Here is a 15,436-nt window from a genome sequence, read left to right as displayed (position 1 = left end):
ACCATGAGTAAAGAATTTTACTAGATACACTGAGAATATGGGGGAAAAATATATATATTTGATCACTGTAGCTCCCAAGCATCAATTATCTATGTTAAATAAAGTCATAATATTTTCACGTAAGGGTAAGTAACCGAATAGTTCCAACTTGAGAAGCAATTTATATTAATTTCAAATAACTTCAAACTTACCACAGATACAGTCACTTAGAGCAAAGAAAGGAACACTTGTGTGCAAAATGGTATGATTCAAATTCATAGTAGAATCCAATTGGTAGTCTGTTTTTTATAGGTTTCCTTCCCTCGCTTTTTTTTTTTTTTGCAAAGGTATAGTATTTTTATATTAAGACCACATATATTCAGGCATACACATATACACACCTACCTACATAGTGTGTGTGTATGTGTATGCATGTCTAAACTGTGCCTAAACTGCCAAAGACCTAGGATCCAAGCAAATGAATGCATATTACATCTTACGTTTCTTATTACAAGTATATTGCATCCGTGTGTTTGTTCTCTAGAAGAACACATTTCACGCCTACGAAATACTGTAATATTTTAAAATCTTATGGCAACCTATAAACATCAAAACATATTTTTTAAACTATGATAAATTCTATAAATAAATATTTCAGAATGTAGTTCCATGTAAACAAATGTTCTGAAAATTTCATGGTATACATTACGCAATTTCAAAGAATGAAAGTAAATATATTCTAAACTGAAATGTTACTAAATATCATTCAAACTTTTGTGATTCAAAAGGTTTAGGTTCATCATTATAAATATCAGTTACTATAAGATTATTTATTCATAATTCAGCCTCTAGTAACCTCACTTCTAGCTTACAGTTGAGAATAGAAAGCAAGTTGAAAAGATCCTTGAGCAGGTAAAAGTGATATCACATAACACATCTACCACCAGAGAGCACCTACTTACACTATTTTGCACACAACTGTAACACGTTAGGTTGTCTGGTTGCCAGCTTCAAGATTTAAAGCATAACATTAGGGCTGGTGGAATATGACACAGCATTCAAGCTTCTTTTTAAATGATTTTCCTGGCAATAAATCCGGAGCCCATAATGTCACTCTGTTCGTTCTATCATGAAAGGTTATACCTACATTTCCCTATGAATCAGGGATTACAGGGAATAACTGATACACCGTGTGTACGTGTGTGTGTGTGTGTGTGTGTGTGTGTGTCCATGTGCCTGTATGTCTTTCATTTTTGACACTCTTCCCAGAACTATGAGGGAAACTGAAATGTACTTTAGGATTATTCTCATAATATTGCTGACTATTTTCTCATTTTCTTACTTGACTAAAATGAAAGATCATTTAATCCTTGGCTGATTTAAATATCTTTTAAGAAACAAAACAAACAAAAAAACAATAAAAAGAAAAAAAGAAAAGAAAAAAATAATAAGGGACAAACCAGTGTAGATTTTCCTCACTAAATGAACTACTGAGTATCTATCTGCCCTCATCAAGCGCTCTCTCTGAAAGCTGAAATTTCCAGAGGGTACATTCTGATTTTAGTAGGAAAGTTCTTAAGGAAAACTTCCAAAATGAATAGTGTTTTCTCAGACATAAATATCAATCATAAGTTATGCCAGTTGGTTCTCAACTTCAGGGTGGAGGTCTGCTGTGGTCCCAGATCACCTAAGAAACACTGGTCTACTCACACTTGTCTGGCTTCTAGCCCAGCGAATGTCTACTGTTCTTGTAATGACCTTCCAGAACCAGGCATTTCATTATCCATGAAGAAAGCCCGGCATCAGGTGCTGAGATTTAAGAGGATGCTGTTCTGACAGACCTGGAGCTTCTAGAGAGTTATTTTTCAGAAGTACAACTTTTAAATCATTCCACATGCCCTTTTTTACAATGGCAAAACCTGAGATGCGGAGAACTGGATTACTTAGAAATAAAATGTAGGCAAGAGCCACAGCGAGATGCAGCCCTGTACCTGTTTTCTACAATAGCTTTTCCCCTTCTTGTTGAGTGCTTGCTGAGAGCTGGTCATTTTCTGAATGGTCACATTTTTGTTCATTGTTTTATTTTTTAAATATTTGTTTATTCATATAATTAACATGTTATAAAACTCACCTTTTTAAAGTGTATGATTCAGCAAGTTTTTAGTATATTCACAAAATTGGACAACCACCCCAATATCTAATTCCAGAACATTTTCATCACCCAAAAAAGAACCCATACCCATTAGTTGTCACTTCCCATTTGCCCCTCTCTATATTCTCTGGCAACATGAATCTACTCTTTGTATCTATGGATTGCCTATTCTGAATATTTCACATAAATGGAATCATACAATATATGGCCTTGCATGGTCTTATGCTATTTTTATGTCCATATTAATAAAATGTTTTGGGTGAGGACTTCGTGATGGTAATTTCAATCTTATAGGGGGCATTTGAGGGGTGTGTGTGTTTGTTTTATTTTGCTTTAGTTTGGGTCAACCAGCACCCATATCTATTTCCCCTTTATTTGACAACGTCACCCTATTTTATTTTCTTTTGGAGAATTACCTCTTCTCCATTATGCAGGGAGGACTGGTCTTGGTTGGACTTAGAAACAAATCGACCTGTCCTTCCTTAACTATGGGGTAGACCGTGTGCCGGGTATCTTCTCTTTGCTCTTTCAGGTCTAGTCTCTACCCTCACCTCTGCTCTTTACCCAATACCCGCCTCCCCAGTCTTGATTGACTGTAGGGATCATAGCAAAGAGCAATCTTATTCTCTGACTCTGGCTAGGTTCTCCCATTCTCTACTCCAATTATCTTGTTTCCAAAGCTTCCTGAAAGCTTCTTTAGACTTCTGTTCTCTGTGTTCTCCCATCTAATTCCAATAAATTCCCTTTTTTGCTCAAGTTAGTTTCTGTTTCTGTAATCCAAATACCACAAATTAATACAAATTTTGCCTATCAAGAAAGGATCAACAAGGCATGAGAAAACATATATACTATTAGGATTCTATGGAGAAAGTTATAGGTGTCCTTTGGAAAGAGTGAATAAAACATTATAGCACTCTCCAATTCAAAGAGGCTTAAGGAACCCATAATTCAACACGTTGTTACTGGCCAACCAGCAGCTATAATGATTTTCTGTAAAATGGCACCTGGATTGGGAGAGTGTTGAGGTTTCAGAGAGAATATTATTCTTCTCTTAAGAGAAAAGAGTACACCACTGTTTTTATATTAATGTCCTAAATTAGGAAACTTCCAAAGCAGACCTGGCCTAAAAGGATCATATGGGTGTCCAACTTTCATTTTCTTTTCTGTAGCAACAACAGATTCAATTCTCAAAAGGCAGAGCAGCTTAAGATGGAGCTAGTATGCTATTCGAAATCTGATTTTATCCAACATCTTCAATACCTTCTGCTCTAAATATTTACGCTGTTACTATTCTAAGCATGCAAATCTACAGACTTATAATTTTGTAGATAATACTGAGGCATGCTGCATAAAACCCACCTAAATAAAATAAAATGAGTTCTCCTGTGATTTCATTTAAGTAAGTGCTTAAATTGTGTCCCTGAAATTTTCCTATCTATTCTAGTTATGACCAGCCTTTGTGTATCGTACAGTGCTGTTTTTAAGTAAGATGTTAAGGGAATGGTGAAAGATTTTCATTGATTCACATGATACTAAATTTTGTGAAAGTCAGATAGATTAGAGCTGTGATGTAAGGTCACAGGTGAGAGAGGCTCTATCTGGACGATGCCCATCTGTCTGACTTTGTCAGGGTCTGACCTTCCCACCATAGGAAATATCAAAATATACAGAAAGATCAGGGAAGCACTGGCTTACTCAAAGGGTCTTGCCTTTGCTAACATCGCTATGAAAATCTGTTCATTTAGAATACTTTGATAGTTAAAATATTATTTGGAACAGACTTTACTTCTTTATAAACACAGTTCATGCTTTATAGTACAGACTCACGAGGGAAGGAGAGAAGAGGGATATCATTTGACTTAGCAGTTTGAGACTTTCCAATAGCAAACACTGGTAATCACTGTTGCTGTATTTAGGGCAAAGTATTAGGGATTTATAATAATAGTAGAATTCTTTATTATCACAGCTTAATTAGTCAACCCAATCTCTTTCTCAGGGTAGGACTAAATGATTACTGGAATGTTAAGTAATATAAGAAAGAGTTAACTAAGTTCTTAAGACCTAAGATCAGGGCAATGACAAAAATTACTTTAAAATCTACAAATTCTTAGTCTATAGAGCCTAAGCTTATAGGATCAGAACTTGATATTGCCCAATGTCATTTTTATTTTTAAGATAAGAATTTTTATATTCAAGGAAAATGAGGGGCTCTCTTTACACAATTTCTTGTTGGCTATTAAATATTGCCTATAGGTTAACACTTCGCTTAGGCAGAGATACAGTCTTTATTAATGTTCCTGTGCTCTTTTGCCAACTAAATGGAATTTAATCTCATTTCCTGGCATCATTGCTTGTTGTTCTTTATAAAAGTTCCTGTTGAAGAGTTGCTACCAGGAATGATCACAGAAACTCCATTCTGCTGCACGGTCATCTCATTCCTTATTCTATCCGTGGAACGATGCAGTTCAGAAGGCATGTGAGGGCAGGTGTCCAGATGAAGGTGGAAATGCTTTGCTGTCTAATGCATGGCAGGGTACTCCAAGCACAGCTGCAAGTAACAGGGAATTTCACAGCCCATGTTCTTCTCTCTCCCTGCATCATCAGTGTGGAATGTGTATAAATTGAAATTAGAACTGATTAAGATTTTATTTTGACCACAACTTCTCCCAGACATTGCAGAGCAGGTTTAAAACTATGGCTTCTCTAAGCAGTAGTCAAGAGCATGAGCAAGGTTTAAGAGAAGGAGGCTTATTTCTCCTCTGCTGGGAAAACAAAAGGGAAATGGATGAAAAGAGTTTTCCCACCATCTCAGAATCTAAAACCAGCTATTGTTCAGTAAAAAAATTAAAGGGGCATTTTGAAAACAATCAGTTTAAAAGCATGATGCTTCACCTGGAATTAGCTGGTCTGTATCACTCTCAAAGTACTACACTGGTCAATATTCAACTTTATATTATTCCTTTCTGGAAAAGCATCATTACTCCAAGTGATCGCTCATAGGGAATCAGAATAATTAGCACACAGACCATGTAACAAAGGTCCAACCATAGGGAACTAGAAAGAAAATGGAGCAAGTATACAAGAAACCATGTCATTGGAAGCACTGTGCAGCTCCTTTTCCATGACACTGATAGTTAAAGGCATTATTACAGCGATCATTGCTCAGGCTGCTGTAAACAGGGAGGAAGTCACCGCAATTGTGTGAACACATAAAACAGAGGAGACTCCTGTGGTCCAAAGTAATTAGTACTGGAAAAGGCTGATGAAATCAAGCACAGTTATAATGGAGATCAAAAGACCATAGTAAATAGTAAAGATATCGAGATATTGAGATTTTGACTGAGAGTCTTGAAAGATAAAACTAGGAATTGTAAATTTACATGATTTAACAAAACGTACATTACAACTGCATTCATGTACGAGTTCTCGGAACGAACAAAGACTAAACCAAGTGTGATTTCCGTGGAGAAAAAGTATAATTTTTCCAACAAAATTATACATCTTGACATCCTATACTTCCGTTTCTTCTTCACAGCATAAGTAAAAAAGACAGTCTTTTGCAAGAAGTATTCTCACTTTTTTTCCCCCTTCATTTAATGTTTTGATTTTCAAATCATTCTTATATGAAATAACCATGAGGAAAACAACCTAATTTTTCACATGCTGCCTGGGGCCTACAGCTGCCAGGAAGCCATGTACCCACAGCTAAGCTGTGTACCCAGCAGTCCTCCAACATCATTTTCCCAGACTTCACGAAATCTCATGTCTTTGGCAAAACCTGCAGTTTTGTTCTGCAATCAATTTACTCAATATCCAACACCCTGGGGAGATACTGACAAACTGGACGGACAAACTAGTCAGCAATCAATGGGAAGGGATGCTTGAGTGGGGACCAGCTTTAAAAGTGGTCAGGTCCTTAGCAGATATTTTTGTGTTATGATGATGTTTAATTTCCTACACTATCTCATGTCTCTGGGGACTCCAATAATGAATACTGGATAATGAGGACCTATATTTTTTAAAACAACAAAGTGAAGTTAATTATTTTAGACTTGAAGGCTTTCAAATGATAATGATAATCTATTGGCATTCTTCTTAAAACTTCATACAAGACTCTGAGATTTACAGGACAACCTACATTCATTACAAAACATCTGGAAATTCAAAAGTTGGGGACTTTAAAGTTTCTTCTGCCTATTTCCAATTTTGAAAAAAATCTGTGTCAGAGAACAATGATGCCTAAATTAGTAAAGAGGAACTAAGCAGTTTTTTCTGTTTTTCTACTAGACAAAGCACTGATATAATCAGAAATGCAAAGAGCATTTCCTCATGTATAGACATCCCTGTTTCCTTTGTAGGTTAATGAATACTGAGACAAAACCTGTGCTACCATCATAAAACTGGATTCTGCATTACAGATATCCCCAAAACATTTGTGTCTATGACTAACAGTCACAGAGTTTCAGAGATGAATCACCTCAAAAATTACACATATGTCTCGCAAATGAGGATATATATGAATTTAAATAATCAGCAGCAATATCACTATTTGAATATAGATCTTAAGCATTGTGTTCTTAGAGGACATGTGAACCAAGCAAGCACCTGTCCCAGAGAACATTATTTGTAAATTATAACAAAATTTCTCTGCAACAGAGTGGTAGGTTTACCTGAGATTGTGCGTTGACATTGGCTCCATTTGTAACCAAGACCTTTACCACCTCTGCCTGCCCAGCCAAAGATGCAATGTGCAACGCTGTGTTCCCTTTCTGTAAAATGAAAAGCAATACACATCAACTCACCCACCTTTCCAATCCTTCATGGTTTATCAGTTCACCAAAGAGAACAAAGTTATTAACAAGTATCTCATGATAAGTCTACCTTGATTCTTATTCAGGGCTGAATCCTCACTGAATTTGGCAAGTTCTATGAACAGCATTAAATATGACATACTGACCTTTGTGGCTGCGTCTACATTGGCTTCTCTCTGCAGCAGCTCAGAAACCACTTCTACATGGCCTTCTTTGGAAGCGAGATGGAGAGCGTTCAACCCATTCTGATGAAAAGCAAAGGGAAAGCTTTACTCAGCAGGTTGAAAATAGAGCAGTAACAGTCTACCAAGAAATCCTGAGACAACAGCCCACCAACAATCACTTGCATACAGAAAAGTGAATGAGAAATACAAATACTTGAAAACTAGGTAGTTTGTTCTGTCATCATTATTTACCAAATTTAGGGAATTAATTATTAAGGGACATATATCTACATTTCTGAATGTTCCTTTAACAAAGCAGAAAATAATTTGACAATGTCAAGCTGGTAAAATTTAACAGAAAAATTTGACAAAAAAAGAGAAAGTAGTGGTTATATTTAATAAAACCTTTAAGGAGTTTAGAGTCTGGATTTTTAAAATTTTGACTAAAAAATTAAATAACAACAATAACCACAACTAACCTGATTGCAAATGTTGATGTCAACTCCGTTTTTTATGTAGTCAAGGGCCTTTTCTAGGTGTCCAGCTCGAGCTGCTCTTAAGTAACTTGCATTGGCATCAGACTAAAATTAAAAAGAAAAATATTTTGATGAAAAAGAAACAGATATGCTTGTTTATAAGTACCTAGGTTAGAGTCCAAGCTAAAATGAAAGTAATTGAACTATTTTGCTTCTAATATAAAAACAGTAATAACAGTTCTTTGTAAAGTCACTAGGAAAAAGACAAATTCTTTAAAAGTTAGTTTTAAGTGTACAAAGTTACCCCTTCTGTGATGCCATAACTTATTCTGATGAGATAAAATCTTCCCATAGTGCATAGGCACCTTAAATCAACATACAATTTCCAGAGAGTAATGAAAAATCCTGTAACTTCTTTGTAATTACACATTGAATACTCCACTATTTTGTTGTATCAGAAATTTAACATCTATTCCACTTTTCCGTAAGTAACTATCATAGACAATTTTTCAATTGATAGCTTCACAAATAAACTTTAGTTACATTAGTTTAATGGGAATTTGCAGGCAATGATTTTTTTGTTGGATTTTCCTATGGGACACAACCATGTTTAGGAACATGAATTGTTATTTGAAAAGCATTTATAAATGCCTATACAGATTGTGACATATACTTTCTATGTATTTTCAGACTAGCTAAGGCCCACAACCTGGAGTAAATTCTATTAGGATCAATAGCAGGAGCTAATAAATAAATACATAGAAAATTTAAAAACAACAATACCAGACATAACTCATTTGTGGAAGCTTGCAATACTGAATGACTGTTAAACTCTAACACCTATAATTGCACAGTTGAAACCACCTACTATTGAAATCTTTAATAGAAAGAAGGCCATGAGAAGAGACAGTGCAAAGTTGGGCCTGCAAAATTTGTAAAGGGATCTTGCTCAGTGCAGTTCAATATAGAAGCAGGTTTTCCTGGAAGAGCAGCCAGAAACATCATGTCACCAGTTATAAATGCAATCATGCAGGGTATGGCTTAAAGGAAGGAAAGTGTCTCTTTCAGCCATATGGTGACTACTTCCTTCAAAGCCCCTGTTCAAATGCCACCTCATCGGTGAAGCCTGCACAACCCCCCAGGAAGAGTTTAATTGCTCATTGCTCCCAGAGCATGGATTTCATTGAGCTCTCTTGGTATTTATCTCACAGCATCCTAGTTTTTAGTATAGCCATCCTTCTTCCACTCTAAATTGAAAGTCCCCTAGGAACAAGCAGAGGTATAAGATTAAGGAGTGGGCAACTGGAAACCTGCAAAGACACCAATTTTTGAGGAATTCTAACTTGTCCCCAGAAATGTAATTTTCTGAAGGCAACCCATCCCTTATAGAGGTCGTTGATTTTGTTCAGGTCAATTCAGTAAGAGTTAACTTGCTCAGGACCCCAGAGGAGAGGTTACTGAGTCCAGAGTGTCATGTCTGCCCCTCATGCCCCCCACCTTTACAGCAAGCAGTAAGCCTCTCTCTGAATAAAGATTGCTTCCTCTCCATCAGGGCTTCTCAACCTGGGCACTATTGCCATTTTGGTCTGAATAATTCTTTGCTGAAGAGGACTGTTCTGTTCACTGTCCAATGTTTACCAGCATCCTTGGCCTCTACTGACCAGGTGCCAGTAGTATCCTCTATTTGTGACAACTAAAAATATCCCCAGAATTGCCAAATATCTCCTGGGGACAAAGTCTCCCCAGTTGAGAAGCATCATTTTAAATAAATAGTAAACCAACTTATTTAAAGACTGTAAGCTTAAGGAAGCTTAAATCATTGGCCTACCTGGATTTCCCCATGCCTCAGCCTCGCACGAGGCAGTGACTCTTTCTATAACATTCATCTTCCTGTTTTCCCTGTAACTGGAAGCATCCCTGTTATACAGCAGGCCCTGTAAGTGTTTTGTGAATGAATGAATCAACAAATAAGTAAACTGTATAGAAATAACTATTAACTAAGTTACTGCCTGGAACAACACAGGAGGCTTTATTAACAACTGCAGCAGCAGTAGTTATTTAAGTTAAGAATCTGCTATGATTCAAAGGTGATCACCAGAGATCATGAACTAAGCCATTGAGTCAGGAGTCTGGGAGCACACATAGATATTACTGAAATAAAATAAAATTGGAATTTGAGTTAAGCATGGAAATCACTTAATCAGTGCAAAGGGTTAAGTATAAGAAAGACAACAAGAAATAAAGACTCAAATCAGACAAAGGACACAGAGGACAAATTAAAGTTTCTACAAATGTAAAGAAAAATAGAATGCAGTTTTTAAAGAGGTTCAGACTTCGGGAAGGTTAGTTCTGTGTTTATAAATTCAGTTAGAACTAAATTAGCTATGCAAAGATGGCTCATTGTACCATAAAATATCATCTTCTTTGTGCCTGCTCAATGACTTATCAGTGAATTTGCCCAGAAGGGCTGTGATGCTGTTCTGGGAACAAATGACATCAGTCTGCCTGGATATTTCAACTGCCAGAGATAACAACTGTGAGTTAAGCATCCCAAACGCTGACCGAGTACATAAGCACAGCAGCTAAAGAAGTTAAAAAAGAGGTGTTATAATTCAAGGGGAAAAGCTTATGAATTGATTCCAGACCTGAAAAGGTTTGGCAATTTCATACACTGTCCATTTTCCTCCCAAGTTTTCTCAGGATTTTCCCATCCAAACTTCTAAAGCAAAACAAAATATGACCAGGATAAAATAAATCTACTAATTCAGTAGTTCTCTACCTATTTGGGGTTTGGATTCTTTGGGGAGTAATAAAAGTTATGAATGAATTCTCTTCAACAATTGCATATATACGCATGCACATAGCAAATCCACACATGCCTATGTAATCTGCACACCATTTCATGTGGCTCAGGAGTGCTAAGCTTGCTCGTGGATTTGTATTTAAGAACTCCTGCTCTAGTGATAAAAAAAATCCTCCGGTGGATACATTCATGATACCTATTTCGCCCAATGACCCGGGCATCAAATAATTCTCTGAGGTAGCTAATCTATCACCTCAGAAATTTAGGAGGTACAAGAAGGAACAAAAATTAATTTTCTTCACTTTTCTCAGCCCTCTGCTACATACCCACATTCTCACCACACCATAACAACAGCAACCACCCACTGTACCTTAAAAAAAAGAGGGGGAGGAAGAGGGTAGAAAAGATAGAGAAAAAGCAAGAGGAGACAAAGACTTCCCTGAAAAAGATTTAGAACCTAGGAATTGAAATTATTAAAGCCCAAAGAAAAAGAACGAAGAAGTTCCCCCTTTTACTCTCAACCATCTGCAAGCAATGCAGCTACATCATCCTTTCACAATGAACTATGTGCTAGTCTTTGTGCCAATATCTGGCTGCACAGTGGCGAGCAAAACCCATGTGGTACGAATGATGACTTGCTTGCCTCCATCTCGTTGCCTCCTACCCTCTTCCAAATCACCCTGCACAGGTAGCAGATAAATATTGGAGTCTTCACTATTTTTCTTTCCCAAAATCTGCCCATATATACTGTATAGTACCTATATATTGTTATTTCTTTGATGTAAAAAAAAAAAAAATCAAAACAATAATATTTTGTATTAGGCTCAGTATCAGTGTGTTACATCTCTTAGTTATCATTTCATTGAATAACCAGGAGTCACTCTTCACACAAGCTTACAGTTGGTTTTTTAATGTTGAGGATTCTATCAGAACAGAACAATGCCTCTTTTGATGTTGCATGTAAAGATGCACGTAACGATGGCTGTCGACAAGTTACCACGGAAGGGAATTAGGTCCAAAGAGAAGTTGAGTTCTGCCATGTGGAGAGTCACAAAGAGGAGGCCTTGTCTAAAGAGTCATTGGCACAAAAATGATTATAAATGGGTTGTCAGTATTTTTCCCTCTGGGTGACCAAAATCTGAATGATAAATTTGGAAAATGAAAATTTCTTTTGTCACCATTTATTGTCTTGTCTACTCAGCCATTTTACTAGACAGGAAAGAAATACAAACCATGTGTGTTAATCAAGGAAATAGCTTCAGGGATAGAGTCAAGCATTATGATGAATTAATTGAATATCTCAGCATCTTCACCTCCAAGGAATATTCATATTATTCGGCAGAAAGCAATGGTTGGAAAGAATAAGCATTTACCAGTGCCAACTTCAGTAATAACTAACACTTCATACCCCTGACTATATGCTAGACACTATTACAAGTGCTTATCTTGACTTAATTATATCACTAGTCACTTAACATAACATGTACTAACTGTATACATCCTTATATTAATTTACTTAATCCTTGTAATAGTTCTAAGAAGTAGTGTAGTGGGTTGGATGGTATCCCCCCAAAATTCATGTCCATCTGGAACCTGAGAACATAACTTATATGGAAATAAAATCTTTGCAGATATAATTAGTTGATAATGTACAATGAATTAGATTGGGCCCTAAATCCAATCAGTAGTGTCCTTATAAAAAGAGAAAATATAGAGACACATAGGAGAGAAGAAGGTCGTGTGAAGGCAGAGGCAGAGATTGGAATTATGCTGTCACAGAACAAGGACTGCCAGGAGCCACCAAAAGCTGGCAGAGGCAAGGAAGAACTCTTCCCCTAGTCTTTGGAGGAAGTGTGGTTCTGCTGACCCTTGATTTTGTACTTCTGATCTCCAGAACAATGAGAGAATAAATGTCTGTTATTTTAGCCACCAGTTTATGGTGGTTTATTATGGCAACCCTAGCAAACTAACCCAAGTAGGTACTCTTAGTGGCTCTATTTTATAGATGAGGAAACTGAGCTATAGAAAGAATGAGTGACTTTCCCAGGAACACACAGCTTGTGAGTGGCAGGGATGTAAACCCAGACAGTCTGACTCTGGAGTCCAGGCTGTTAACTGCTACTCGAAGAAAAGGCTTAATAAATGTTTGGTCTGTCCTATATATTCAGTAACTCTTAGTTCATTCACTTATTTTCCATCCATTAGTCCACCCATCCATCTGTCCATCGGTCCATTCATAAAACCATCGAATCAACTGTGTCAGGTACTTTCAGGTACATCCTCTGTGGACCAGAATCTCTTCGTTGAGTTCATTACGAGGCTCAAGATCAGGCTAACAGTGGATTTGCCTGAAGAAATTTAGACTGGAGACCTGCTGAGCATATAAAGCTCTGCTCCTTTGCTTCTAACCAGTGGTGGGTGGGGGAGCAGGAGGGATGGGTGTGTGATCTCTGGGACCTATTTATACATGATCTGTCAGTTCTCTAATCTTTCTCCCTTATCTTCCCAACTCTCTAAGAACCATGTGAAAGGTCAGATGATCTTTCCTGTACACTTCAGGTTCCTTTTCTCCACTGGTGTCCTGTCTTCTGCCTATCAACATACTCAGGTGTCTCTTAAAGATAAAACCAAAACAAAACCAAACACCTTCCTACCCAGCACCCCCTTGTGAGTTGATGATCTATCTCCTCTACTTCTCAGCAGAGTGAACTGGTTAAGAACCAAAGCACTGTAATCACACAGCCTGAACCTGTATCCCAGTTATTCCACTTATTGACAGTGTTGCCTTTGGCAAGTTCCTTAACGTTCAAGTACCTCAGTTTTTGAGCTGTCAAATGTTATTATAAACAATAACAACAACTGTTAAAGTGAATTAGATACTTTACGTAAAGTGGTTAACAATGTGAGTGCCTAGCAAGCACCCGATAAGTATATATGTTATTTTCAAGGTTTCCTTTAAATATCAAACATTTTGAAAAATTAGTTTAGTTCACTGACTCTATACCCTTAATACTAATTTATATTTGCATTCCTAGCAACAGGGCTTCTCTCGCTAATCAATAAAGCCTCTCCATACAAAATCACCAACGACCTTCCAATCATCAAATCCCAGGACTTTTAAATCTTTCCCCTTGTAATATTGAACCATTTGACAGTACTGATCACCTTCTCCTTTTTGAAAATCTTCCCTTACATTTCTCTCCTCTCTTTGTTCACTCCGTTTCTTCCTCATTGCCTTAACCCATCACTGAAAAATGGGCCTTTTCCATTTCCAGAGCTTGCATATCTTTCCTTCCTGTGCTCTCTAGGGGACCACACCACTTCTATGGTGGGGCTTCCATCCTTCTCTCGAAGGCCAACATGCCATGCCTACACTGTATCATCCTCAACCCAAACACTCCTACTTTTATGTCTCACAATCCTCTCCCCTCAGCAACAGCAACAATGAAGGCTTGCTGGGATACAGAGTGTATATGCTACTGCAACTAGGTACCAACAACAAAGATGTGAATAATAGATTTTCTTGATTTTCTCATTTCTATTTAAAGGTCCCAAGATTTTCCTAGCCACCGACGCACACCATCTTGGTGTGAATCTCTGACTCCTCAAACCCCCTTCCAGAGAGTTGCATGTATGCATACTACCCGATATTCTGTCTCAGGGGCTTTTTTAGTTCTCCATTCTCCTTTAGAAACGTATTTATCATGATGCATATCATACATGCAAAAGAGTACATAAAATATATATGAACAGTTTAAAGAAAATTGTAAAATAAACACCCACATACCTACAAGTCAGTTCAAGAATGAAAGTTACAGTAGCTTTGAAGACTTCCAACAAGCCTGTCCTTGAGTGGCTCTAAGGCATCCTCTGTGCCAGTTAATTATTCTCATGCTTTTCTTTATAGTTATAACATCTATGAACACCTTCCAAAGCTATATATTATGTAATTGACTATCTTAGTATCTTATATAAGTGGAATCACACATTATGTATCCTTCTGTAACATGCTTCTTTTGTCTAATGTGTTTCATAAAGTGATCCATGTTGACATGTAACAATAGTCTATTTACCATTGCTGCTGTGGAAGATTCCATTATGTGGTTACAACACAATCTATTTATCCACTGTAGAGTTGATGGATGTTTGTGTTGTTTCCAGTTTGGGTCTACTGTGAAAGATGTTGCCATTAACATTCTGCACTAGTCCTGGTGCACACAGGCAAAAAGTTTTTAAGGTGTATACCTAGGATCATAAATGCTAAGTCATTAGGTATGTGCTTATTCAACTTTTATAGTTAATTACTAATTGTTTTTCAAAGTGATTGTACCAATTTACTTTTCCATGGTTTGTGATTATTGATTGTGAGTTCATATTCCTTAGAAGTTAATCTTTGGTAATTCTTTAGCACCTGGGTTAATGTTGCCATATTCCAAAGAGGAATTTGAAATTGTTTCTGCCAGTTTCCTAGAAGCACTATCAACCCCAGATTACTTTAATAACAAATGCTTGGTTCCAGGGGTTATTTTTTGTTTTTGTTTTAAAGACTACACAGATAAACTTAAACCTCAAACTAGTACAGATATGAGGGACTTCTTGTGGTTACAAATTCTCAGGGGAGTTGTTTTTTCCTTCCATCTGGTGACAAATGGAGAGAAGCAAGTTCGTGCTGTATCTTCTATATGGGTTTACTTCCTGTCCACTCATATTGGAGCTACAACCTCTGGGTCCCAGCTTAACGTGGGGGCTCTTGTTAAACCATCTACCTTAAGCTTGTCCTAGGCTTTGTCTCCTGTACTCCGTGACCATGCAGCCAAGAAAAATGGTTCTTGATTTCACATCATTTAAAAAAATCTCTGCAGATCCCTTACTTTTAAAGTGCTAGTTCAGAGATGCACTTGAAAAGACTTATTTTTATAGATTTTTAAATATCTTAGCTTTCCCTACAGCTGAAGATATGCTTACTCTTTTTTTTTCATCCACCCTGCTACTTGACCACTTCAGGCGCTTGCTATATGATGTCCAGATCATTTTTAAAAAACCTCTTGGAG

The 15,436-nt window shown here is 37.0% G+C and overlaps 1 protein-coding gene across 21 annotated transcripts in view; it reads right to left on the bottom strand.

Moving 5' to 3' along the window:
* The window catches only part of ANK3 (ankyrin 3), a 502,256-nt gene that overhangs the window by 201,338 nt on the left and 285,482 nt on the right, over nucleotides 1-15,436 (bottom strand). For all 21 annotated transcript variants that reach the window (XR_010024083.1, XR_010024084.1, XM_063103187.1 and 18 more), the window contains exons 2-4: nucleotides 7,586-7,687; nucleotides 7,089-7,187; nucleotides 6,802-6,900 (exon numbers count right to left, since the gene is read on the bottom strand). Coding sequence is in view for 19 of the 21 variants with exons in the window: in XM_063103187.1 (XP_062959257.1) it covers nucleotides 6,802-6,900; nucleotides 7,089-7,187; nucleotides 7,586-7,687 (300 nt within the window). In the remaining 2 variants the exon portion in view is untranslated. The remainder of the gene's footprint in view (nucleotides 1-6,801; nucleotides 6,901-7,088; nucleotides 7,188-7,585; nucleotides 7,688-15,436) is intronic.

Source organism: Cynocephalus volans, chromosome 7 (genome assembly GCF_027409185.1).
Source record: "Cynocephalus volans isolate mCynVol1 chromosome 7, mCynVol1.pri, whole genome shotgun sequence".
NCBI classification, from domain to species: Eukaryota; Metazoa; Chordata; class Mammalia; order Dermoptera; family Cynocephalidae; genus Cynocephalus; species Cynocephalus volans.
This window is presented reverse-complemented; position numbering and strand designations above follow the sequence as displayed.